This window comes from Lissotriton helveticus, chromosome 4_1 (genome assembly GCF_964261635.1).
Source record: "Lissotriton helveticus chromosome 4_1, aLisHel1.1, whole genome shotgun sequence".
In the NCBI taxonomy this organism is placed as follows: domain Eukaryota; kingdom Metazoa; phylum Chordata; class Amphibia; order Caudata; family Salamandridae; genus Lissotriton; species Lissotriton helveticus.
The window spans coordinates 1,540,138,023-1,540,165,397 of NC_136063.1; the positions used below are offsets into that span (position 1 = coordinate 1,540,138,023).

A 27,375-nucleotide genomic window follows, 5' to 3' on the forward strand; every position below is an offset into this window, starting at 1 on the left:
ATATCAGCCACACGTGGCGATCGAGAAAGATGCGTCGGCACCCACCCCCTGGACTACGATGCTCTACCACAAATACAAGCGTTCACCGGAAGATGTGTACACGGTGGAAACAGTGAGATGGGCCTGGCAAAACATAGCAAAGCGGGCAGACATTACTGAACTATACGCCCCATCCATGCCGCTGGGCGGCAATCCACTGCTGGGTCCTTTGCAGGACGCGGCGATAACTGAAAGGGCGCGCAAGTGCGGTCTGATGGTTGCAAGTGACCTCTACCCAGACGACACATTTGTGGAGCTGGGGGACATCTGCAAGTCGGAGGTACCTACGGCATCTGAATTGCTACTCTATTACCAACTGCGAGCGGCATGCAAGGCCAGATACATGATGTTTCCGGCAGTGCCACCATCACTTTCGGCGCTGGAAGACATACTAACAGCTCCCCGAACAAACTGATTACCCGGATCTATAAAATAACACAAGACACAGCACCGTGGATAAGACCTAGTTCGAAATCGCAATGGGAAGCAGAGGCGGGAATAAGCATAACGGACAAACAATGGACGTTCTGCTGCAATCAATTAGAAAGCTTGTCACCTAATTACAGGCTAAGATTAATACACTTTAATTTCCTGCATAGAACGTACCGCACGCCGGTACAGCTCTTCAAAATAGGGTTACTAGCTGAATCTCGGTGCTGCAGATGCGGTGCTGTAGATGCAGATTTCTTTCACCTCACATGGAAATGCACTCCCGTGCAGCACTATTGGGTAGAGGTGTTTTCGAAACTGGGACAAATAGGGGAGCCGTTACTTCCTGATCCACTGGTGGCTTTACTGGGATTTGTGGCCGGCGTACCCAGTGCCTCAAGGAAATTAGTCGCTATGTTGCTCCTACTGGCGAAAAGGCAGATTGCACTACATTGGAAGCAAGGGGCGGCTCCAAAGGCTGTGGGCTGGATTAACTCTGCGCTATACTGTCGAGATCAACTGACCACATATTGGGAACTCCTACCACTGAGATCTAGACCTGTTGATATCTGGCAGCCCCTGACGACCTGGCTGGCTGGGGAAGAGATGGATGAGTAAAGTGGGTGGTGCGGTGATGAGAGCGCATGGAGATGGTGGATTGACGGAAACATGAAGGTCAGAACGCCATGGGGGTCAGATTAAAGGGTAGGAGACTGGATGATGATGAGACTGAGTGAGGAGGGACCTTGGCCATGTGAATGCGTGTTGACGGCTGAGTGGGATGACTGATGTGAATTGCCTGTTGTGATGCTCCCCCCCCCCCCCCTTCGACGAAAGCTACCGAGAATCGCTCCTGTGATGGTGACACATTACTCTCTGTATTGACAAATTACACGTGACGAAGCACAAAGCGTTGTTGGTTTTGTTGTATATGTTTTTTACAATATTCATGTTGCACGATATGTACAAATGTATACAAAACGCGACCACATGAGGAGGTCACATTGATGATACTGATGCTGCCTGCCTCCGGGTTGTTGACTGAATAGCGGTGTACTGACTTGTAACACTGAATAAAAGTCTTTAACAAAAAAAAAAAAAGAAAGCTATACCGCCTGATTTTCACAGGCTTTGTACACGAGAAGTGTCAGCCTAACTATAACTCCGCTGTAACCTGTGGTTTGTTGCGTGACTTTAAGGTTTTTTTAAATCACAATTCATAACTATAACGCCGCTGAAACCGGTGTTTTTTTCCAGTGAATATATATACACATACTATATATACACATATGCAGTCACCACTAGGTAGCTCTAGTTAGGATGTAGTTTCTGTAGGAAGGGTGGTGTTAAGTCCAGCCTAAGAAGCGCATGCGCGGTCTATAAGACATGTATTGAATAAACGATTTTGCTCCCGCCTGCGGCTTACCACTGGTGTAGTCCAGTGTTGCTCTTCTTTGCGGCCTCCTAAGCGATTCATGCGGCGATAAGTCACTTCTGTTTTTCGGAGAGGAGCACCTCCCCAACTACAGTTTCCTTCCACTTGCATTCTTTGGCTGTTGCAAACTCTTTTGTAATTATTGCAGTGCAGCACACTAGTTTTATCTTTAAATATGGTGGCCATGCATTTCTCTTGTTCTGCAAGATTTGCCCACTTCCATTACTTTAATTACATGCAACATAGTGTTACTTTCAGTATGGCGCCCGTTTTACTTTCCTGCTAGTTTTGGGTTACTGCCTATTTTGCACTCCTCAGGGCCCTGCTGCATGTACTTTCACTACTATCAGATTTTTAAAAAACGAATCATGTGGGTAAACACCTCCGCAGGACAGCAAATAAGTTACGATACATTTCACAGTATTAGAATCGATGATCAAAACATTTTATCAAGTGACTCTTAAAAAGCTTGAACACAGGCACGGAATACCGAAAAAAGAAGGGTAGCATGTTTGGCTAACATTCACTTTAATTTCTGAATAAACTCCGGACTCTTATGTGCCCGCAAATGTGACAATTCTACTCCTCATGAACACCTTTGCAGGATGGAAGACATCCAAAAGCAAAAAGCTCGGTCAACATTCACTTTAACTTCGGAGAGCACTCAGCCTTCTTATTTGCATACAAAAACAGTAATTACAGTCACCGAGGGCCTTTGCTGGATGAATTATGATTGAGTACACTACTATGCCACGAATCAGAGGAAATTCTGCTGAGGTGCTTTTTATAATTTGCATTATCTGCTTTTGGTACAGTTTTCTGTCTTGTTGTTTTATACATATAGTGTTACTAGCACTTCGTGACTTTAATATGTAAGCGCTGACCACTACATCCTCTCATTCCTCCATCACATTACCTATCTCCTCTATACTATGCACTAACAAATGCTACCTTCCTAAACCTCACACTAATCCACCTCCATTCCCCCCTCCCTCCATATACCCCTTTTACTTATACCTCTTTTTCTACTCACATCTCACTATCCAATACACAATCACCACATCAACATACTACAATTCTTCAGTTTCATATACCCCTTTTACTTATACCTCTTTCTCTTCTACTCACATCTCACTATCCGATACACAATCACCACATCAACATACTACAATTCTTCAGTTTCGTACAAGCATTTTTAGACGTTCTCAATAAAACAAATCTTTTTTTGACCCATCTTCCAAAAAACTAAAATACTTCTGTAACCAACTATTACCTACGCACCCCTTCTTTCGCAAACACGATTTCTCATTCTCTCACAACGTACACCTTCATAAAATATATATATATATATATATATATATATATATATATATATATATATATATATATACACACACATACACACACACACACACATACATACACATACATACATACACACATACATATATACACACACACCTCTAATTCTTCCTTTCTATCCTCTATAGCTCTCACCATTATCTATTCACAAGATCAGTTTCACTAGACAAATACACAACACAATTCAGCACCACAACCAGTTCTTCATTAAAACGCCAATAGCTCTAAATCTAACAAATGAGACCTATAGCATTGCAAATGCTGGTAACATTTGCCAATAACTTTGGTGTCATTTGATAACTCCTTGCGAAATCTTCAAACTAGTTTGCTGCTTACTGCTGCCGTCTTGAATGTTTGGGGTGATCCTTCAAGCGGGAGCCAAGAAAAACAAGCATTTACAATGCAACGGTTTCGCCCTTGCAAAAGTTAGAGCTATTGGCATTGTAAATGACAACATTTTTATTTAGATGTTGGTTTTGAAAACAGATAAGTGGCATCGTCATTTACAATGCCAATAGCTTAATCTCTCGCAAATGCCACCCCCACAGAGAGCCCCCCCCCACACACACAGAGCCCCCCTTCTCAGCAGTACTCTAGAAGCTTTTTAGTTTAGCACGAGGTCCAGCGAATGCTGTGCTATCAATGTAGACTTATAAATACAGAACAAAACAATTCCTTCAACGACTTTCACTAAGGTGAATTCACCAGCAACGAACTACAGAATACATTGTTGTACTGAAACTGCCACTTCGACCTACAAGAACAAATACTGTTTTGTACCATAAAGGGAAGATCGACAAAGCGGACACACAAGGAGCTCCAAAGTTCGTGGCTTAGGATCAACGTTTTGCTTAGACTAAACCTTTCAAAATATATATTTTTCTTTGTCATAAAACATCTGATTGTGCCTAATTGTGCACTCTGAACCCCCACTTACTGCTTTTGTAAACTGCTGAGCAGTTATACAGAAGAGAACAGTTAGTGGATTATAAATACTGAGGCACTGTAGACCGGAAGAGATCTTAAAGACACAAACAGTTGTGAAATTCCAAGGCTCTCCTGAGAAACCCAAACCTCCTCTTCTGTAGGGCACTAGGGCTGGGATCAGAGAGGCGTCTCAGTCACATGGGGGTGTCCCATGTAAGCCCTGTGCCAGAGATACAGGGCCCTCAGCTGCAGGCCCATCTGTCGGCCTTCCTGTGTGACAAGCCTGGCTCAAGTCTGAAGGTACAAGAGTTGCACTACCAGCAATGACTACCAACAAATACAATGCAGTCTCGACCGATGTATGCCGTCGAGCTCAGTTACTTAAGTACAGTTTAGGAGTGCTAAGAAAGTGACATCTGGCATTGGCAGTAGTGCAGGACCCAAGTATGTGGACCCACGCCGATTCCTGCTGGAGGCAGCAAGGCTGGCCCGAAGGCCCGACGTGCTCTGTGCCGCTTCCTAGTTGGCCATGTTTGGGCCTGCGAAGCTCGCCCCAAACCAGGCCTGTCGCTTTAAATACTGTGCCTGTAACCGAAGTGCAGGCGGCCGCTTCGGTCAGGGCACTGTCCTTCCCCATATTAGTCAAGCCCAGGGACACTATTCTTAGCCCAGCTGTGCCCGGTGCTGAAGGCCGAAAAATAACTCGCCCGCTGACTTCTCCGAAGCAGCCCTGGGGCCTCGTGTTAACATAAGGACGAAGGGCACGAAGAGTAGGGCACAGGCTTCCTAGAAAGCAATGGCCTACATGCAGCTGTGAAAAGGGTGCATAATGTCCAGGGACCCCGCCACTGAAGACCCCTGCCCAGGGTTTGAATCTCGCACGTTTACTCTGATGAGCACCACTGTTTGGCTTCGAAAGGACCGGCAAATGCTCAAAATGCTGTCAGTGAAAGACATAGCTCAACGGCGTTCAGCAATCATGGACACACTACTGACAATCTGCATCTATGCTTGTAACCTCTACAGATTAATCACATGGGGATTTGAACTTCAAAACGTGTGTGCTCGTTTATTGTGTACTCTAGCAGGGGGTGGGGAGGCGGGCTTGGGGCTGTGGTTCCCAAACTGTGCGCCGCGGCTCCCCAGTGTGCCGCAATGAGGTGCCAGGGGCGCCGCGCACAGCTAGGGTGACCAACCGTCCGTAAATTCCAGGGCCATCACAGGGAGCAGCGCTGCTCCCCTGTGAGAGGCCTCACCCCCGCTGCTGGAGCTGCCTCACACTCCTCCAGGAGCAGCCCCTCCCGCCCATTGAAATTCTGTATGGGGCTGATTGCCACATACAGAATGACAATGGGGCAGTCAGGGGTGTTAAAATTACATCCAACACCCCCTTTGAAGAGCGCCCCCCCCCCCCCCATTTTTTTTACACCGCTTAAAGCCCTGGAAACAACACCATGTTACAGTAACATCACATCCTGGCACTGCATTATGTGTGACTCATGACTTCTACGTTTTCAGTCTGCCTATGTGCAGGGGCATAGTGAACTCTCCCCCACCGCACCCCACCCCTTGCTGTAGTTCATTCTTGATAGGCCTCTTCTGCCTGCAACTCTGCAGACAAAGGCTCAGCTCATAATGTGGAAAGGATGAATGCATGAATGAAAGGGGAATGGATAGCTAATGAAAGAAAGGGTGAATGAGTGGAAGTATGGATGAGAGAAAAGGTAAATAGATGGATGTATGGGTGGAAAGGTAGATGGATGTATGGGTGGAAAGGTAGATGGATGGGTAAAAGTATGGATGGGTAAAAGTGTGGATGGGTGTGTGAAAGGATGGATGAAAGGGTAGATGATGGGCAAGTGAATGGGTGGATGGATGAATTGATAAGTGAAATGGTGGATGAGTGAAAGGGTGAATTTAAGAATTGATGAGTTAGTGAAAGGGGTAGATGGACAAAAGGATGGATAGATGAGTGAAGTGAAAGGGTGGATGGATGAGAGAACAGATGGCTGGATGAGTGAACGGATGGTTGGATGAGGGAAAGAATGCGTCCCAATTACTTTAAGGAAGATAACAGGAGGTAGATACCACCCACCGGTCAAAACAAGCATTTGCAATGCAATAGGTCTCGCATTTACACCAGTTTGAGCTTTTGACATTGTAAATGACAATGCCTTTTATGTTGGTCTTCATTTTTAAAACATAAATAAATGGCATTGTAAGTTATAATGCCAATAGCTTGAATTCTCGTAAATACAAGATAATGCCTTTTATCATAACTAGAGAAAAATTGAGCATCCCATCAACTGCCAAGACCTTCTCCGTGTATGCTAGATAATTTAGATGCCTAGCAAATATATTCATGTTAGCATTACAAGAAACCTGATCATTACAAGAAAACGTAAATACACCTTTGCAAAAAATTTCCGACATAAAATGTAAAAGTGAAAGAGTATTTGTTTCAAGATTGAGCGTTTTATGCCTTGAGATTACCGGTGAAACGTAATTAGAGAGGGGATAATCCCCAAGTGAAATAGTAAACATGTCCTATGTTCCCTCTGTACCAAGGGAAATGAGAGGTTGATATGACTTTTCCAAGGCATGTGCATACATATATATCTATATATATATATATGCAAGACTTTCCTGTGCAACAAATTAATTCACTAACATACCATTTGTACAAGGTCAGTTAATATCTCTGCACAAAAACAGCATGCATGATCAAAAAATAATTTAAATCTTAAATAATTGTAGATATCAACATGTATTTGTAGTATACATGAAATGGGTTGCATTACTTGACCTCTGCTCCACATGGGAGTTCACTTTAATTAACTATATGTCGAACTATATTGGCTACAACGTTATATTTCATATACCAAAATAAATATGATTAAAGTCTGACAGAATGAGCACAAAAAAAAAACCTATAAAAAAAAGCATTTGCAATGCAGTAGGTCTCGCATTTACACGGGTTTAGGCAATTGGCCTTGTAAATGACAATGCCTTTTATTTATGTTTTGAAAACCAAAACATAAATAAAGGGCATTGTCATTTACAATGCCAATAGCTCGAACTGCATAAATGCAATAGTTTAACATGAAGCTATATAAATTTTGCCTGGTCAGTTATGGAATATAACATTTTTATTATATTACCTTGTGTTAAGTTATGTGTTAGGTTTTGTTGTGGCATGTTTTATGTGATGTTAGGCTGCTCTATGTTAAATTACTCTATGATCTAAAGATTCAAGCACCTGACCTATTCTGGGTATTTTAGTTCTGGTGCCCCCTTCATGGAAAATATGGAATATCATCTTTTGTTTCGTGAAATTTGCAGTGTTTTTTTTGTTATCAGTTTTGTAAGACTGGGATCACAACCCCCATCACTGGTGTACAGCGGCAGGAAGGTGCCACAGCCTTATGGAATACGATTACCTAATGCTTGTACGATTAATTATGTGAAACAATCTAGTTTAGTTTACTCAGGCCAGGCAAACAGCGGGTTTGCCTTGTAGCGGAAACAACTAATGTAGATATAATAATTGTGTGAATATTCAGTGTTTCACAGTGGCGACACCACGTGTGCTTGACAATCGCATCACATATGGAGCTGGTGACCGCACTCTGCCTGCAATGTGAGAACGAGCCGCCATTTGTCACTATCCATTATCTAAAGCTACGCGTCTTTTAACTCCTGAGTGCCTGGGAGGGGTTGGGGAGGGGCATTCGAACACTGAGGGGTCAGTCCCTGTTGCAATTGTGGGAAAGAATTAAAGATGGCGTGTCACACTCCTAGAATTTCGGCATTCTGAGGCCTGCTAAAATCAAGGGTCCTTTATGTACCTTGTATAGCCTGACGGAAAGTATGCCATGACCAGGAGTGGGAATCCCACCAGTTGTATCTTTTTTTCGAATGCACACCCTAAACATGAGGACTTCGAACATACCTGCAGTAGTCCTGAAATGGATTAGAACTTTTTTTGTGCAAATTATGTGAGATAAACTCTCAAAAGAAACTAATGAAAGTGATAAACTAGGTTCGAAATTGTGCTCTTTCATATCAATTCAGTGACAAGGTGGTTGGTATTTACTCACTGTGTGTGCATGCGTGCTTGTATTTCGTGGCTCTGTGGAGATGACCTCTCAGAAGGGGATACTTGCCCCAAGAAGGCTATGAGACGTGTGGGAGGGAGACTGGCCTCTCAGAGGCCTGGAACCTTGCCCACTGTGTGGATGTGTGTCTCGGGGCTCAGTGGGGAGCAAGTGACTGGCCTGTCGGAAGGCACAGAAGTTCACCTCCGAATGAGAGGGGGTCACCTCTCGGAGGCCACTGATTCTCGCCCACCATGGGGCAGAGTGTATGGAGGCCGAGTGGGGCCATGGAACTGTTCCCTCAGAAGGAAAGGTTACATCTAAAGAGACACTCTGTCTTCTGCGTGTTCCTTCCGGGTCACTGGTGCACGTGTACTTCAGAGACGATTCTACCCGAGACATTTTCTATAGCCGGTGGGGACTGCTTGCAAACTGCGTGGTATGTTTGATTTGGTAGTACACCCTATTATTATTTTAAATGCTGAAAGCATTACTGCGTCTGGTGCTTTCGTTACCAGCATTTGATGTTGCCCGAGGTACTCCTCGCATCCAGGCTTGGATTACACGCCCGAAGCGTGCCCACCATGAACATCAGCCCTGTTGGTCTTTGGAAGCACTTCAGTGGTGTGTTCGTGACTTTGTGGCAAATAGGTAACTGTTTAGTTCCCTTCAATAATGACCTTTAAGTTGGGGTCCTCGGGGGCTAGAGAAACTCCCTTTCCTTAAACAAAACCACCTTTGGAAGAGAGGAGCTCACCGTTGCTCCTGTTTCCACCTACTCTTCCAGAAGGGACTGGGGAGCCCCGTACTCCACGCACCCTGCACCTGTAACGGCCCTCTCCCACAGGAGGAGCGAGGAAACATCGTCAGGACACCCCGAGGGGAATGACTCCCTCGAGGAACGGAAACCCTCAGCCATGCAGTGGCGTCAGGCAGGCGTCTCGGAGGCTCCAGCACTCCATGGAGTGTGTGTCCTTGATGTCAGTACACTGCACGGCATGCACTGCACGGCATGCGCAGCCCGGCTGCAGCCATGCTGGCTACCCGAGAGAGAAGTCTTCATATAAATGCTTGGTGCCGAATCTAAAGCTAGCAGAGGGAGGGACGTCTCCACACAGCCCCTGGGGTGGGGGGGAGGTGGTGGTGCTGGGAAGAGCCCGCAGCGCTCACTCAGGCAACCTGCAAGGTACGGGAATCAGTTTGCACTCATATACCCTCAGACCAGCTGTGTTGTCATTCACTTGACACCACACATAGAACACCCCGTGACTACTCCCTAAAAACACATCAATGTAGTGTGTGCGTATGAGTTGTGATATCTACTGCTGGCTGCTACTACTAAGTAGGCAAATGCAGCTATAGCCTGTAAATGCCTACATGATCGGGTGTTTCCTGCACCTTTCCCACAATCTCTTTCACATACTAACTGTGCCCTGCACTTCCCCACATGAAGGGAACTCGCATCTCAGTGATCTTCCAACGTGTCTCGTTCAAAGATTCGGATGGCGGCAGTTGTGCCCCCCCACCCCCCCCCCCCCCCCCCCCCTTTGACCAAAGTCCTCCAGAGTTTAGGGGATGTCTCTGCTGCACGGAAGGAGGCAGTGGGTTGAAACCCTTCCCAAGTCCTGCTTACTTGGTGATGCCATGAATCCGGACCAACTGTATGAGGGCTCTGCAATCTAACGTCTTATCAGTTCACCCCAGTCCCCCTGAAAGTACACCAGTCCTGAGAGGATGGGGTGCATGGTCTACCCTGGCCTCTCTCTGTCCCGGTCACACTACAGCCTTCCCCGGGTGAGGCAGAACCGCCTGCCCTCCTATGAGGGCTCCAGGACCGTCAGTCAGCCCTCCCCGGGCCTCCACTCCCGCCTCTTAGCTCGGATGCATACACCCTCTGACCCACTTCGCTACTCTGTGCTCTCCCTGCTCAGGATTTCCCTCCAGACACCTCTCCCAACTCCCCGGCCTCCGATTAGCAATTTAACGCGCCTGCATGCTCGCTGCCGAATCCCGGGCAGGCTCAACAACCCCCCCGCCGCCCCCCCCCCCCCCCCACACACACACACACATACAAAGTGATCCTCGGGCGGAGAGCTTGCTGCCAGTTGTGCTTGTTTATCTTTTAAGTTGTATACGGCCCACAGTTGCAGACTAAAGGGAATCATGTATGTACGTGACAATGTCCAAACATGATCTGAAGAGTCAGACGCCGAGGTGCACACTTTTAATCATGCCCTGAGAAGTGTGAGCCCAAGTTTCTGATCACAAGTGCACTTGTATCACCTCATTTAGCGCTGCACAAACACACACAACATAATATCACAATGACCCATGGTGTCAGTGCGCTCTATAAGCACCCCTTACAATACAATACAAAGTGGTGCCACGTGACTGGTAGGAGACAGTTAAATGTCTGCGATGGTGTGTTCAGCTTTGGGGGGTGGGGTGCACAAGTGAGTTGAGTTTTGTGGTTTCGCATGTGTGTCCTCGGGCCAGGCTGCTGGAAAGTTTCTCTCTAGGGTGGGAGCGTTAGAGAGGTATGGCTGCAGGGTACGTTTTCAGACGGGAATGGGGATCAGTTGTACAGTAAGTGTTCGGGAAGTGGGGAGGGGGGATGTGCGACAGGATAATTTGATTTTCAGAAGACTTCGATGTGAGCATGAGTTTTAAAGTACTCTCGCGATGCTGGCCGCAGAGGTGGTGCTGATGGCCACGGCCAGCCCGGGGATGCAGGCTCCACCGCTGATGCCACAGCTGCCCGGGAGGAGGTTGGGGCTGCTGCCGCCTTAGCTGGTGCTAATGCTGCTCCCTGCGCCGCCGCTGCCAGGGGTGGGGGAGTTGGATGCTGCTGGCAGTAAGGGCTCTGGCAGGAGGAGTCCTGCACTGGAGGCGGTCGGAGGGGCTGTGGCCGGAGTGGCCAGGCGCGGGGAGGGCGAGGAAGAGGCGGTGGACGAGGACGAAGAGCTAGAGGAGCACACAGAGAGTGCCGCGGCTGCAGGGGCACCAGCTGGGAATGGGGAATTAGAGCAGCCTGTATGGCCATGATGGTACCCAACCCCGTTCCGCCAGCAAAAAGATATTTAAAACACATTTAAAAAGAAACGCATATATAATACAACAACACAAAAGAAAAAATCCTGAAAAAAACGCCTTACATTGTGGAAGCGCTCTCCCTCTTCTATAATGGAATCAGCAAACAGCTAAGCACCTGCAACGGTCCAGCACGAGGTAAAAAAGACAGAAAACCACACGCACAAAAAATAAAGCTAGCTATAGCTAAAATCCCTCGGTTACTCACCAGTAATGTTCATGATTGCCCTTATGTCCCATTCATTACAAAGTGTCTCTGTAGTGACGTGGGCTGCGCATAACCAAAAGCTGCCTACGGAAATAATAAGCAAAAACAAAGGTGATTGGCCCATGCTGCCGTTTTTGCTGGGGCCACGACGCACCGTGCAGTTCAAAATGATAGCGGACCAGAGAGGGAGCATGTCTCAAAGGAGTTCTGCCTCCTGATTGGCTGTTTAAATAGAAACCTGTGGTGCGCGCGCACCACAGAGGAGCCGACGCGGGAATCGAAACTAGTGGTGCGCGCGCACCAGAAGAGCGGGGGCAAGGGAGCGCGAAGACGCCGAGATGAGGTAGGGGATGTGTGTGTAAGTGCCGGGGGTTCTCTGTGTATGTGTGTGCGTGTGTGTGTGTATGCGGGGGTTCTGTATGTATGTATGTGTGTGTGTATGCGTGGGGGGGGCTGTATGTGTGTTGTGCATGTGTTGGGAAGAGCCTGCCGGAATCGGAGCGCGTGTTGACGCGCGCGACCTGATCCTGGCAGGCTGCTGCTTGTGTGCGCGTGCCAGTCTCTTGTCCTCTCCCTTTCAGTCCTTGAAAGCCGGAATGATAACAATAGTCTCGCTCTGCGACAGCAGGCCTTTGGCCTGCAATCGCAGGGCGAGACCTAAAAATGGTGGGGAGCCACGGCCAACTGCCGATTAGGTCAAGGGAGCCACAGGTCAAAAAAGTTTGGGAACCACTGGCTTGGGGTATACACGGCTACCTTCTCTCAATACACAAACATACCAGTAGATGCGAGAAGTCGACGGGCCCCGGCGCCATCTTCGGAGGAATGAAACCAAGCAAACATTGACAGAGAAAAACCGCCGGAATGACGTCACAAAGGGGCGGAGAGCGGGGGAAAAAAAAAACGCCGGAACGCCCACGAATCTGCTCCGGCAATGACGGACAGATATCTCTTCCAATGGCTAGCCCCAATTTATGGAGCTAGCCAATGGAAGAGCAGGCGGGACAAAGCCCCCGTACTGCTTCTCAAAAGATTTCACCTGCGTGAATGCTGCTGCGCAGCGGACGCCAGGCGAAAACTAAAAAGGGGGTCATGCCCCAAGGACCTCCACTTTCCCAGAGGCTAACATTATTGGGGGGCCTCTTGGGACCATCACCTCCACAGATGACAAAATCAATTTGTAAGGGGGGTGAGGGGGAAGTAAAGGACCGCCATAGGCCCACCACCTCTCTCGGCCATTTTCTTTTTAAATAACCAGCTTCTGTCTAACAAAAAAATTTTTTTTTAAAAATGAATGTGTCCTCATGTAACGCAACTGATACCAGATACCTTTGCGTCAGGTTCGCGCTATATAAAACTCTGTAAAATAAAAAAAAGTAAACATTTTTTAAAATGTCCCGTGGTACCCACCCCTAGGACACAGCTGTTTGTGGCTTGGCGAAATCTTTACCCATCCCACAAAGCCACAGCAAACGCTCCACTACCAGCAATCAGAAGTGCATGCTAGACTTATGCCCCACCCAAACACTACCAAGATATTTCCACAGCAGAGCTGCCAGAGACCCAATAATCAGAATAAGTAATTCCGCCCGTAACTAATGGCATTACAGTTATTAAGTTAGCAGTGCGGGAAAGGATTCTTCATTTGTTTCATGCTATTGCCATAGCCTGAATAATTCACTTAGGTTGTGGTATTAAATTCATATGTCATGACAATCCACACTGTAGCACAAATTACTTACAGATCTTCTATGGATTTCCTTTCAAGTATTTATGCTCGGGCAACGTCACAAATTGCAATCAGGACACACAAGCAAATCAATCGGATTGATATAAGGCAGGGGCCTTCAGCCATTTCTTTAATAAAAGTTACTTACATTCAATAAAAATCATCCCGAACTACTATTAGTATTGTAAAATAACCACAGACAAAATTACATTAGTGCCCACCATATGCAAGATTACTGTAGTCAGCACAGAGCATCAGGCAAGGCAGTCAGCAGTACGGTAAAGAAAGTTATTTCAACTTGGAAACCATGGCACATGGGTAACACATAAGAGCCATAACTGCAATAACCTGGTACCTAGGAACTATTGGTAATAAGTCTCCCAACACCACAACTTATCACTCAAAATCAACTTTAAATAGATCCAAACATCAGCTATCGAGTTCTGAAAATACACACATTTTAACTTCAAATACACTCCATTTTGAGATTAAAAGCTTTCAATTTAGTAGGCTTACATGGACACAGGAAAGTTACTTATAGGTAGCTGGAGAGCTACCAGTAGCTCATAAGCTGCTTTGTGAAGAAGCCTGATCTGAGGAGCGGAAGCCCATAAATATTAACCTCAAAGCAACAACCTGAATGTTCAAACCCTCCAGCCAAGTGACCAGCTAGCAATTTAGTAAATAAACGCTTGAGAAAAATACCTGTAATTGTTCCATGAACTTGGGTTCCATTTTTCAGCTCTACGGTAACCGTTTCATGGCTTAATTTCATCAAGAACCTGGAGGGGAATAAAAGCACCATCAGCATTTCTATACATAAACTAAATTATTTGAACGATGTTAGGCGAGTAACATACAAGAAAGAAATCTTTGCTGTTTAAGCCTTTGTTTGAGTACCCTACAAAGAGAACACAGTCTGACCAGAGGGACTAAATGACTTTGGTATAGAGGAATTCCAGTTCTCGTGCACATTAGATTCAGATTTGGTGTATGGAACTGCAGCTATTCAGCTTTGCTTAGGCAAGTCTTGACAATTTACTCCCAACATGTATACTCTGAATGAGTAATATGAAGAATGGCCTCAAACAGTACAAGTTCCCAAGGTCTGGAACCAACAGCCAAGAATCAAAGCATCTAGGCACATGAACATTTATACCCCAATCAGCACACCACATCCAGGGCCACTGGAATTATGCGATTGTTACAATTTACAGACTTGCAACATAATACATCACCTGCTGCATAATCTGCAGGGATTAAATAAAAAAAATGTTTCTAGCTGAAATGGGCCAAATGTTCCACAAAAAAAAAAAAACGCAGCAACACATGTTCCAGCACACTAGGAGGCTTTTTGCAAAGGTTGACGGGTCACCTTTCTTTGCTTATTGCTATATTTGGGTGTTAAACTAGTACTAATAAGGTGCACCCAATGCCCAAACAGTGTAAAAAGTAATGCAGTAATACTATCAGAAAATGATCTGCATTACATCGCATAACGTGTCTTTTCTAGCCGCATAATTTATGCAACTCTGCAGCACAAGTTGGGTTCTCCCTGCAACATAATTTCAGTGGCTCGACTATATACAGTTAAAATAAAAAACAATTTAGGATTAGCCTGTACAAGTCTTCTGACCCATGCTAATACCAGAACACTCAGCAGTAGGCAGCCAACTAAAGGTAATAAAATATGCTACGGTTGTAGTCTATCACAGTACAGTACCATCAAATAAACGAGCCATCACCTCCTGAACATACAAGGACTATCTGAAGTGATCAGTCTCACATTGCAGGCCAATCTGAGCAGACTAAACTAGTCCTCCACTGCAAGTCCCAACTAGCTACACACTGACCACTTTATATTCTGCAAGGAAATTCAGACATGAGATTATAGTAAAAAAGCCCACCCTAGCTCCTCCACTATCTTCCCCTCCAACCATGCCTGCTTTGCAAACTTTCAAGTTGGACAACCCAGTGCACTTACCACCAAAGTAGACTGACCTTAAGAAAAAGCATTAAAAAAACGCAGAGCTGTGTGCACATCGCACCTTTTCACCCACCATACTACTAAGCACGGTGTCCCATAACACAACCACACCGCATCAAAAAGGCATAAAATACCTTTCCACATTGTTTTTTATCCTAAGACAACAAACACCCTTCCAACCACACACTACACAGCCGAGATTGTTAGGTCTGCCTATGCAGCGCGCATGCGCTGCATAGGAGGACCTTTAGAGGTCGCTCTGCTCTTTTTGTAAGCACATACTCGTGCTTGTGGAGGCATCCACCTTGCGGGAGCGAGCAGGGGCACGCCACAAGCACGAGTATGTGCTTCCAAAAAGAGCAGACTGCGCACGCACCACTGCCGGGCTTGTTTTAAACAGCGGCACACGCAAGGGCCATTTGTTTGTTTTGTCTGGTCACCTGCACTTTCCACAAGATCTTGTGGACATTATAAAAGAATCCGAACATCCATCCACCAAGTCTTTCTAAGCACTTTAATGGAAGTGGCATCTGGTGCATTCAGAATAACTACAACTCCCTCAGATGTCAAGAACATTCTGTACTTCCTTATCTCTTTACTTGGCTTGATCGGGCCGCACTTTTTTTTCCTTCAGTTAAGAATTATCTTGTAGTCATTACTGCTTATGGACCATGTTTGTTCACAAACTTCTGGTGAGCAAGATATGTACTACGCTTTTAAGATATCATTCCAACATGGAGCTTAGTGTCACCCTCTCCAAGCATACATTTTCTGAGGGGCGCATGGAGCTGCATGTATTAAGTTTCTCCCATCAGCAGCTCCCTTCTCATCTTGCGCCAGTCTTGTCCTTGTAATGCTTTCTTGCTCATCGCAGAGCTGCGCACGCACACCATTGGCTGCTTTGGTAATGGCGCTGGCTCCTTATGTTACACTATGGCAGACGCACAGACCTCTCACAGGATGTTGCCCTTGTTTAACATGCAGTTTGCTGATTTTGAAGTACAGTTATTTTGAAATATAGTTTTAACAGCATTGTAACCTCCATACAGCCTGATTAATGGGTGTCCTCAAATATAAATGCACACACACGTACAGGTGTAACAAGCGAAACAAAGGCACGGAATGGTAAATAAAATAGAGGGTTCCACTTTTAAATGCTGGTATTGTTACGGACCAGCCTCTGCGCTTGAAAGAGGTCTATTCTGCTCGTGTACTTGCCTCTATGATTCCAGCCATTTGTTTTCACTCGGTTCCGTTACCAGGTGTGTTAAAAAGGGGTGTGTTCAAAGGCACTCCGACAGTCGAGGGAGAGCCCGGCGATGCCAGGCCTAGAGTGCCTGCCTCGGCCGGACCTTGAGAATGAACCATTAAACTGTTCTACGGAACGCTCAGCATGTGAGTTAATAGACTGGGTCACGGCTCATCTGAGGCTGGGGAGTTTGAAGTCTTTTGCAAAAATATGACAAATTCTCGTCAAAATTCAATGCAGTGCATTTGTTTAACACACAGAATCCTTTCACCTTAGTATACATCAATTTTATATCCACCTGATTATTATAAATGATAATTTTTAAGCATATATACCTAGAAACATTCCTGCCCCTGAAGTCAATGCCATTAGTTGACTAAGAGGGAAGTTAGCGTCATGTATTACCTATATATAGCCTACATTCGCATTATGCACGGAGCAACATTATACTCTATTAAAAAAAATACAAGCCTATTCTGTTCGGTGCACGTCATGATTTTGTGTATTTGAAGGTGCTCCATTATGTGATAATGGAGAAAAAGGTGGCTCTGGGAGATAAAATAATTGTATAGCATCAAAAAAAATTCCGGCAGGACAACTGGGATCCATCACAGATTTTCATATTTCTCATTGTGCAGTTTATCCTCTACATGGGTATTTTTTCTTTTTATGCTACACGTTCTGCTTCTCTACCATTTACATGGTCCTCTAGCATTTTCTGAAGCTCGGCAGCCTTTAGAGTTCTTGGATTCTGCTTTGTCAATGTGGTCTTTGATTTCGGTTGTGCGTCAAATTGTTTAGAGGTCAGCAATATTGTTTAGAGTTCAATTTTTTCCTGATTTACGGTGTCTACATAGGGTAGTGGCTGGAAGAATACTTTTGTGGATGAGTTTGGAACAATGTGTTTACAGCGGTTTGTTCCCAAGAACTTTGCCATTTATTTCATTCGGTTTGAATGGGGGTTAATTTCAGATCTTTTTAAGTTTTGTATACGTGCCAAATATGGGTGGGGGGGGGGGGGGGTTTGGAGATACGTGTTGGGGCATGGTCCTTGAATTGAATTCCAGTGAACAAGCCCAACTTATTCTAGGGGTTCTTGCACACTTGCTTGCACTCAGTCTTTATCACCCATTTCCACTCTGTCTCATTCACTACAATCACTTACTCTCAGCTGCACTTGGGTTTACTCCACTCTCTCACTTTCAGCCTCAATGCCTCTCATTCTGAATCTGACGATGACAGATTATGTTGAATTGCAGCATGGGGCAGAGCCTATAATTCTCGCTTTCGGGACCTTATAAGTATTTAGTTATGCAGCACAATATCCTTGGTGCAACAACATCAACTGTTGCAGGGCTAAACACTTATATGGTCCTAAAGGCGAGACCTTTTAGCTATGCCAATGCTGGTTGCCCTTGTAGGTAAGCGCCCAACACAAGGATTGTAAGCAAACGTATTTTCTTTAGATAGCAATGCTCCCAACTGGGAAGGACATACATGCATACAGGTCCCAGCTTCTCCAAGATTTGCTGCCATCAGTGCTATTGATAGCCTCTATAGATATACACTATCTAGAATTGCAAAATTCGCCTTGGAGGCTTTTTTTTTTTAGACAGCAGACTATGGCCATTCAAATGTCTAAACCTAGTTTTGAATTAATGAATGAAATTCAATGTTTTTACAGGTCAATAGATTCTTCAGCGTAACAGTGGAATTGTTCTCCCTCACTGCTTGAACGGATAGTACAGCATCGAAAAATCAAGGCTGATGGGCTTGCCTGCAGAGATCAGGAGTCAAAACAATTCCTGCCTAATTCATCATGCTGTTGGGTAGATCCATAACGGTCTTTAAGCTGTGATTCTCTAAAAATGATCAATCCACAAGTAGATCAAGAGCTAATAATTCAGAGCATAAAGTGCCTGGGGAAGAAGTTTGCCCACTGTAACCTAAGAGGTTTGAATGTATAACCTCTAAAACATCTGTCAAACGGCTGCAGTGTGTTTGTAGTTTATATCACTAGGACCCCTCAATTTGCAGGCAGATGTCCAAGATATTTATACTCATCCTACTGCAGGGATGTTTTTAAATACGACATAAATGATCTCAAAGTCTGTTTTTAGCCACGTCATAGGACAAAGCAATTATCTGTTTCGTATGAGAACCTCGTGATCAGTTATGAAAATTCCTGTTCTTAATGTCCATTACTCAAATTGTATCAAAAGGGTTTGGGCACAGATCTTGGAGGATGTCCAGGAGGGCTCAGAGTCTACAATTTGCAGGGTAAGAATGAGCCCTTCTTAAGAATTGGCTTTACCAATTCCCTAATCCACAAAAGACAAAGTACAGAATAGAAAAGAGACAACCGGGTGAAGCACATCTACGAAAAATACGCATAGCAGAAAGTGTTTACAAAGAAACAAGTAGCCCCAGCACTGAAAGCAATGGATAAACACTCAAAAAGGCCCACGCTCAAGAGAAAGCACCAAAACACGTAGATAGATCGGTAACCAACGGGAACATTGCATGCAATGACCAACAGAAAGTAAGGAAATGAGGGACTATAAAGCCAAACGCTAAGTAATGGGCAGTTTGCAAGATTCTTTTTTGTTTTTATTTACAAGACCATTTCGACCCCTTGGGACGTTAGTTGATTTTCCAACAAAGGGTCCATAACTCAATCCATCTGAGTAGGCCAATCAGTGATCAAACTGAAATAAATTCTGTCCAATGCATTTCAGTCTCTTGGGCTTCCAAATTGGACAGAGCACACCATTTAACTATTTGCCAAACGCCAGAAGCGTTTGGAATTATTTTCAGATATAGCCTCCATCATACCATCCCAACGGAGATAATTGTTTTTTTATTGTCCAGTAATTGTCTATACACTCAAGCAAGACTCTGCACCCACTAAAACAAGGACATCCTTGTGTCGAGTTAATAATGTATTCACAGCACTTCAGGCTTCTGTTAATTCTTCCTCCAACCACCCACTCTGGGATTTTTTTTGCCCAATCCCTTGTGCTTAAAACCTGCCATTATCTTGCAGATGTACTAGTGCTTGTTGGATCAATGACTCATGCCACTTAATGGTTTAAGCACTCATCAGGTTATAAAATCCATTGTAATCTTTGAAAGTTCTGTACGGTTTTGGTCTGTGATATTCACCCTTAACAAATGGTTATAGAGCACTTCAAGACAGAAACACTCTGTCATGTCTAAAATGCCAGCCAGAAAGTACTGACTCCATAACCAATGTTTGCTTAGCCCTAAATCCTTCACCTTAAAATCCTCAAATGGATCTAAACTGCTCAAGAAGACTAAATACATATTAGAACTTTTAAATAATAGCACTTGCAAAGTGCACAGCTACATCAGGCGAGGTGTCCCAGCGATTGTGCCGTCATGAAGACTAAGCGAGCTATTGCACAGTCACAAGGTTCTAACCAGACATACGGTATCGAACCGTGAACCCCAGTGTTCAAAACCTGGTTACTTCTGCCATATCCAATTACTGTAGTGTTGGGTAACCATAGGAATCTTCTAGCAATTCATATGCTCTGAGGTAATCAATTAGAAAGAGACATCCTTAAATTAGTATCACCTGCACCTAAACAGGACTGATGGGAAACAGCATTGCAGATTGAAGAACTGGAAAAGCTTGATGTGTTCAAACTTTATAGTTTGGGGTATATAAAAATTTTGAGCACACCAATAAGCAGTTTCTTAGAAACTCATATGATCATATTGAACATGCCAACCACCAATTACACCTGGGGAAGCAACCTAAAATCAGCCCATGACGTGCAAGAACTTGCTTTAAGTTAGGAGTCTAAAGTGGTTTAAGGGGTGCATGTTTGACTTCCTTTTTGGGTCTCTGTTAGAAGCGCGTTCGCCAGAGAACTATAGTCGGCGGCTCAGCAGACAACGAGTGGAGACAAGAGCTGACCACGCGCCCAGCATGGTCAATGGCAGAGGCGGTTTCAGACACGCGCACTTTCGGATTGGGTCGCGCGTGAGCTTGTAACGTAGACAGCTCACGCGTGCGACCTAAAGCACGTGTCGGAATCTTCCTCTGCCATGATGGTGCCCTGTCCGCTCTTGCTCGGCGCGCTCCTCGCGCCACTGCCAGAGGAGCTTTGCAGAGACACTGGGAAACAGCAGCGAAGCAGCCGAGAGAGTACAAGAGGCACCCCGTAACGCTATCGGGAAATGTAGTTCAGCGCCACCAGCTGGCCGAAGGCGGAAAACTGCAAGATCCACAATCGCACTACAAGTCCCGGCATGCTGAGCGGCCCAGGAGCGCAGACACATACACACGGGGGAGGAGAGGACAGGGCATCGCGGCCTATGCTGCACAGACAGAGGGGGAAGGAAACTCCAATCAGCACAACAAGGGGTTGTGTGCAGCTGTGAAGGACCCTGGGCTCTTCCTTAGGGTTACTACTGCTGCCTTATGCCGTGTGTTACTATGCCACACACACACACACACACACACACAGAGTACTGCCTCACACTTACTTATTGATACTGCCCTGCTGCATTAGAGTATTGTTAAAACTGCCTAATCCAGGATATTTGTACTACCCGCACCTAGGTCATAAGTAATGAAGCCACCGTATTAATGTTGGCTTACGACAAGTTATTAACGCCACTACGCATGATCATAAAAAGTAAAATGCATATATTGGCCTGTAGCGGGTATTTCAACCCTATTTGCGCCGCATCATTAATCCAACTTTTAAAAGGGATGGTTTATAGTGCCACAAACCCCCCGCATTACCGCTGCCTTTCCTTAGCGCGTTAATGCTGCTCTTTCGGGAAGTTGTTACTCATGTGTTCCACTTAACTATCGATAGTTACACCTCGACCGGAGCATCAATACAGCACTGTGGTTTGCCAGCAGCCAAACTAACATCCACTGGCTGAAAATACCACGTTACAGTTAAGTGCTTACGGTACAATTCACAAAGACATTGCTATATAGCTCACAGGCGCAGGGGTTCATGGGGAGGACAGAGGGATCCCGGCAGACTTAAGAGAAGCGGAATTCCCTCCCTCCCCTCTGTTGTCGCCGCCATTCTGCAGCACTCTTTCTAGTGAAAAGGAGCACAGGGCTTCCCGTTAAAGAGCGTAGTCACCAAATCGTGAATTTTACATTTTGAAATGCAAATGACAATCATAACTGAGACAACATGCGCTGGTATGTGTTTAGAGACAGTACACGTTAAAAATGGAATATGTGATAATTGGCTCACAGCTGTTATTATTCACACAGCTCTAATGATGCACCTCAGGCAGGGGCTCACAGCTATTATTCATACAGCTCTGATGCGCTCTCTAATACTCTTTACTAATAACTCTCCTACTCACTATCAACTTCTCACTCTACTACTTACTCTGTGTGTGGGTGCTAATGCAATAGGTCTCGCATATGCAAGCGATGAAGCTATTGGCAATGTAAAAGACAATGCCATTTATTTATGATTTAAAAAAAGAAAATCATGAGCAATGCCAATAGCTCTACCTTTAAAGCTGCCGAGACCATTGCATTGTAAATGCGTGTTGATGTAGTTGGAGGATTAAAATACAATATCTTTGAGGAGGAGCTACGCTCGTAACCAAGATGGCCGCATAAGCTCCCAGCTCCGCCGACCTCCGCCAGAGGCTCATAAATCCTGACTCTCATTCTGATTTCCCGCCGGACTCCTGTGCAGGTGAACTGCGCCTGATCTGAAAGGTGCAACCCCGAAGATTCTAGCGGCACGGACGGCGAAGATACACCGTGCGCCATTCTCGGCCTAACCCAGATCTGACGCCGGGGCCTCGAGTTTCAACTTGGCCGGGTGGGAGTCGAACAACATCGGCTGTAGAAGTGGGTGGAGCCGGTCTCCCGAAGTGGCCCTTTTTCTTCTCCCTATTGGACGGTGCTCCGGCAACAGCTCTGCCCTGCACCTATGGTGGCCTGTTTGTACAGACTATTTGTTCGGGGATCCCCTGCCCGGAGGCCCCGTTGAGCTCCCGGTGGTTCTCTGTTCCTCGTGGGCGGCGAGTGATTTCTACATTGCTTCTGCCCTGTGCCCCGGAGAAGTCGACCTCTGGGGTTTTGATACCCGCCCGGTCACTCATTGAGGGGCGATGGAGCGGGCTGACACTTCACCGTCGCTACGCACTTTAATGGCCGCCATTTTGGAGCTCCACAAACGATTCACCGCCACCTTCCAGGGGATGGTCGTGACTGTTGACCATATCAGCCTGAGACCGGACTCCGACCCTTTGATGCTGGAAAGCCGAGACACTCCACCCGCGGATAACGTCTTGAACGACACCGGGGACCCCGTGCGGAATGTTGGTTTTGAAACTTCCCGCAACCCTAAGATGGCGGCGATCGAAGCCGAAAAGACTGGATGCGTGTTTGGCTCTATATCGACACCGCCCGAGATGGATGTGGCTACCTTTATGAGACAGTGTGCCTTCTCCTACGACTACCGAATCACACCTTCGCCTCTTTCGGTGAGCGCTCAACACCACTTTGATGCTTTATCGCTGGTGGGCAGTGGACTTGCTCTGACTTTTGAACGTTTATCCTGCCTTTCCTCCTTTCGAATTGACTTTGACACTATTCTCGGATATTCTTGGTGTGATGGCGGTTCGAATGGATGTAACCAACGTGGCGACCTGTTTGTGCTGGAAGGGGTCTACGTGATGGATCGCGAGGGTTTGGGCTGAACTTGATTGGGCATCGATCCAATGTTCCCTTTGTTTTTGCTGGATTGTATCTGGGCTGACAAGGGAATTTGTTCAACAGGTGATTAACAGGAGGTTGATCTCTCAAGTATAATTGCACTATTTGATCAACAAAAATGAATCTTTACCTGTCAATATTATATTTTTTTCCTTTCATAAATTGGAATACAGTAATTCAAATACTACAAACGAAAGGCTACACGGATTTTAGAGTTTTGACAAATTCTCTTTATGTAAATTTGTTAAAAAAGGGTACTGTTACAAAGAAATCAAATTATATCAGAAACAAATGGACAAGAAAAAATTAATTGTTCTACACTTCCACTTGTGTTACAGTCCACTCTTGAGACAGATAATGAATCTCAAATGATATAAGGTGATGATTCAAATGTAAAAAATTATTCAAATTAAAAGAGATGGACAAGAAAGTCGACGTTTCGGCCTTGTAGTCGTTAAATCCTTAAGGCCATCCTCAGGACAATTCAATCTTTACAGAGTAGAGACCCCCTGTCGCGAGAAAAAACGATTTTTTTCTCGCGAGACTACGCATCGACAGTGACGAACCTTTGATTCGAGTGAGACAAATATCCGAACAAATACGGTGTGGAGACGCAGACACAATACGTTGGCCCCACTACCTTCATGTTTAGATCCATAATAAGAAGGAAAAATTTTTGAAAAAATCGCTTCATCTAAATCCTCGAATACTGTGTGGATATTCATGAATGACAGGGGGTCTCTACTCTGTAAAGATTGAATTGTCCTGAGGATGGCCTTAAGGATTTAACGACTACAAGGCCGAAACGTCGACTTTCTTGTCCATCTCTTTTAATTTGAATAATTTTTTACATTTGAATCATCACCTTATATCATTTGAGATTCATTGTTATCTACTGTCTCAAGAGTGGACTGTAACACAAGTGGAAGTGTAGAACAATTAATTTTTTCTTGTCCATTTGTTTGATATAATTTGATTTCTTTGTAACAGTACCCTTTTTTAACAAATTTACATAAAGAGAATTTGTCAAAACTCTAAAATCCGTTTAGCCTTTCGTTTGTAGTATTTGAATTACTGTATTCCAATTTATGAACGGAAAAAAATATAATATTGACAGGTAAAGATTCATTTTTGTTGATCAAATAGTGCAATTATACTTGAGAGATCAACCTCCTGTTAATCACCTGTTGAACAAATTCCCTTGTCAGCACTTTTACATGACAACATTATCCCAATCTCGCAAGGGTATATTGGGTCACCCACCTTCAATCATTGGATTGTATCTGGGAGCGGGGCCAGTTGTGCATCTGATTATTCTGATTGCTGTCTTTCTGATGTGCCTGAGACGGGGTTTGCTATTTCTGTGGTGCCGGGGGTTGGACGGGATGTTCCTCTCTTTTTTCTGTTTGCGGCTCCCCTACAGCCTGTCTCTTGATTGCTATGACTTGCTATTCTTACGATAGGGGGTGTCTGCCTTTGGCGGGGGGATGGGAGTCTGGGAGCTCGTATGGTTATTGTAACATTCTCCTCCACCTTTTCCCCTTCCTTGGGGTGTAGTTTGGGGGGGCGACAGGCACACTGCTAGTGGGGTTAGGTCGTAGCCATCTGCAGGGATGTAGGGTGTTTTTTTTGTTTTTTTTCTTGTTTGTTATTTTCTATGACCATTCTATTCCCTTTTCCCCCTCTTCACAAGAGCTGTGGCGTATTCTCCTGTTTTGTCGCCATCATATCTGGGTGTCACATGTATGCTTCGTATATCCTGTAGTTCCGGTGGGTGGATGGTGTGGGGGGGATGCCTGCGGTCATTGGTATTTAACTGCTACGAATCAGCTTTCATGGATATTGATTTTTCTGCTGCTCGTGACTGTATGGTGTTTCTGTACTTCATTTGCCCGTCCACAGCTGTGCTGTGTTTAGTTTCATGACACCCGATATGTATATTTCTCCTCTTGTGTTATTATCATAAAAATATATTTTTTTTAAAAATACAATATCTTGGTGAGCTCTTCCTCCTAACCTCTAGGCAAATGGTTACCTTGTCCCCCTGTTGTAGCGCTGAGAAGAGACTCCTCTTTGAGGAGTATTTAATTTTCGATTTTGCCTGCCTAAGCTTCACAGAAGTTTTCCTTATTTTGGGAGTGACACCTTGCCTTTCCACCATGCGGGTCAGATTAGACTGAGCTCCTTCCTTTTTCCCAAGCTGTACAACTTATTTCTTAGAGAACCAGGTTTGTTCTCTGCCTCTTCCCCAAGTGGGCAGGGTAACCCTTTTCCTTAATGATCTTTGAACTAGATAATCTTGAAAGAACTTTTTTGCCATTACGTTTACTGTGCTTAGAGATTAAACTGGGACAGCAGGGTATAAAAGGTGTTCAGTTGGGCCGACCCAATCACTGCAACCATACCACCCAATTTTACGCTCATCCTTAGTTATAAAGGTTTCTTTCAAATTTGAGCTTAATCCGCTTATCCTTGTGAATTTGCGGAAACAAGTACTTTTAACATTCTCTAGAAAATAGTCTGCATCAGAGTAAGTAGATTTATAACAAAGGGTCAGAGGAGACTTTTTTGAACTGGGATAAATTAACATCACCTACACGAGATTAAAATTAGAGTTTAAATTGGTGTTTGAAAAAAAAGAAGAAGATTTTCCTTCCCCAACCCTTCATCTGGTAAAACTCCAGTACCTCAACCTTACCAGAGACCCTGGCAGCCCACACCCTTACTATACAGTCTGACGTTTTGATATCCTGCCCCCCCCCCCCCCCCCAGACAAAGAATAGGGATTAAAATAAGAATCGGAATCCACATTAACTGTATTTGCTGCTACTTCAGCAATATTAGGTGTGACTGATCACAAATCCAATTCATTACTGCAGAGGATTGGGGAGTAGCTGTAACAAGTTCCCAGCCTGCAAAAATCTTTTCAGGAGGAACAAATGCAACAACCTCTGCTGACAAAGTCTGTACTATGCTGACATTTAAGACTTATTAGGGTGAAAATGTATGTTCGCACTGTTCAAGATTGTAATAGGCCTTTTCAAAAGATGCAGTAACTATGGCTTTGAAACGTTCTCTCACTAAGTTACGAAGCAAGATTGACATAGTGGGTATTGATAATTTGATCTTTTCGGGAGTCTCTTCCAATACCCACCTTGCTCTTTTCTCTAGTCTTGGAGACTCCCTCAACATGAAATCTTCTCCATCCCACACGGTCTTCTCAGTAGGAGCCATGGGTTCAACAAATTCAAGAATATCACTTGGCTCAACCATTTCCACCAATTCAACATTTTCAGAGCAGGAGCCCAACAAGGCTATTTGAATTTACTGCCCCTGAGCAGCCTGCAGGACATCCGTGTTTGACCCATCCATCCTTTCCTGCAAGCCGGGCAGTGTGGAGACGTTTTTAACACCACTGGGGTTGCAAATTCTATGTCAGGACCGGAGGCTTCAGATTATGCTTTTCTCTCTCCGCTGTTTATTAACAGAAAACACATAGCAGCCACAAAAGCAAAACTTTGTAAAGGATATGCCATACCACTCAACACTGGGATAAACATATCTCAAAAAACATCAAACACATGGGATAAACTACAACTCCCATCAGTCCATAAACATAGTCCTTCCATAGTGTCCACTGCGCTAAGGTAGGGCATCCATCTTGTGATCCCCTCCTCTTTCTTCGCTGCTGCGCAGCCAGTTAAGTGCCTTCCCTGTTCTCTCCCTCGTTTTTGGGTGTGGTGAGAGCGTTTGGGGGTTTTGGTACTGCGTGTGTTAATACGATTGTGTGGGCTCTTGTTGTGGGGGTTTTAAAACGTTTTGTTTTCCCTTACAGAGCCCGTGTTTATTGCCTTTGTCGCGGGGACGTTTCGCCCCTGACGCGACTGTCCCCGGAATTGCGGCTCGTTTCGCTTGCCGCTAGAGGGCGCTGCCGCGTCTCGTTCTCCTCAGCGCGTCTTTCCCTTCATCGGGAGCCGCGCTGAGGAGAGCGATCGCGCCAGAGCCTTCGACTGCTGCCCCACCGTGACGCCCGACCAGGGTTGTACTACCCCAGCATCTTGACGCCCGTTTGTGGGTCTGT

The 27,375-nt window shown here is 45.2% G+C and overlaps 1 protein-coding gene across 2 annotated transcripts in view; it reads right to left on the reverse strand.

Annotated features, from left to right (window-relative positions):
• The window catches only part of LOC144829234 (small nuclear ribonucleoprotein Sm D1-like), a 58,318-nt gene that overhangs the window by 21,723 nt on the left and 9,220 nt on the right, over positions 1-27,375 (reverse strand). The window contains exon 2 of one of the 2 annotated variants that reach the window (XM_078688166.1): positions 14,022-14,098. In XM_078688166.1, coding sequence (XP_078544292.1) covers positions 14,022-14,098 — 77 coding nt within the window. Of the gene's footprint in view, positions 1-14,021; positions 14,122-27,375 lie in introns of those variants that run through there. The other variant, XM_078688165.1, reaches the window with a different exon arrangement.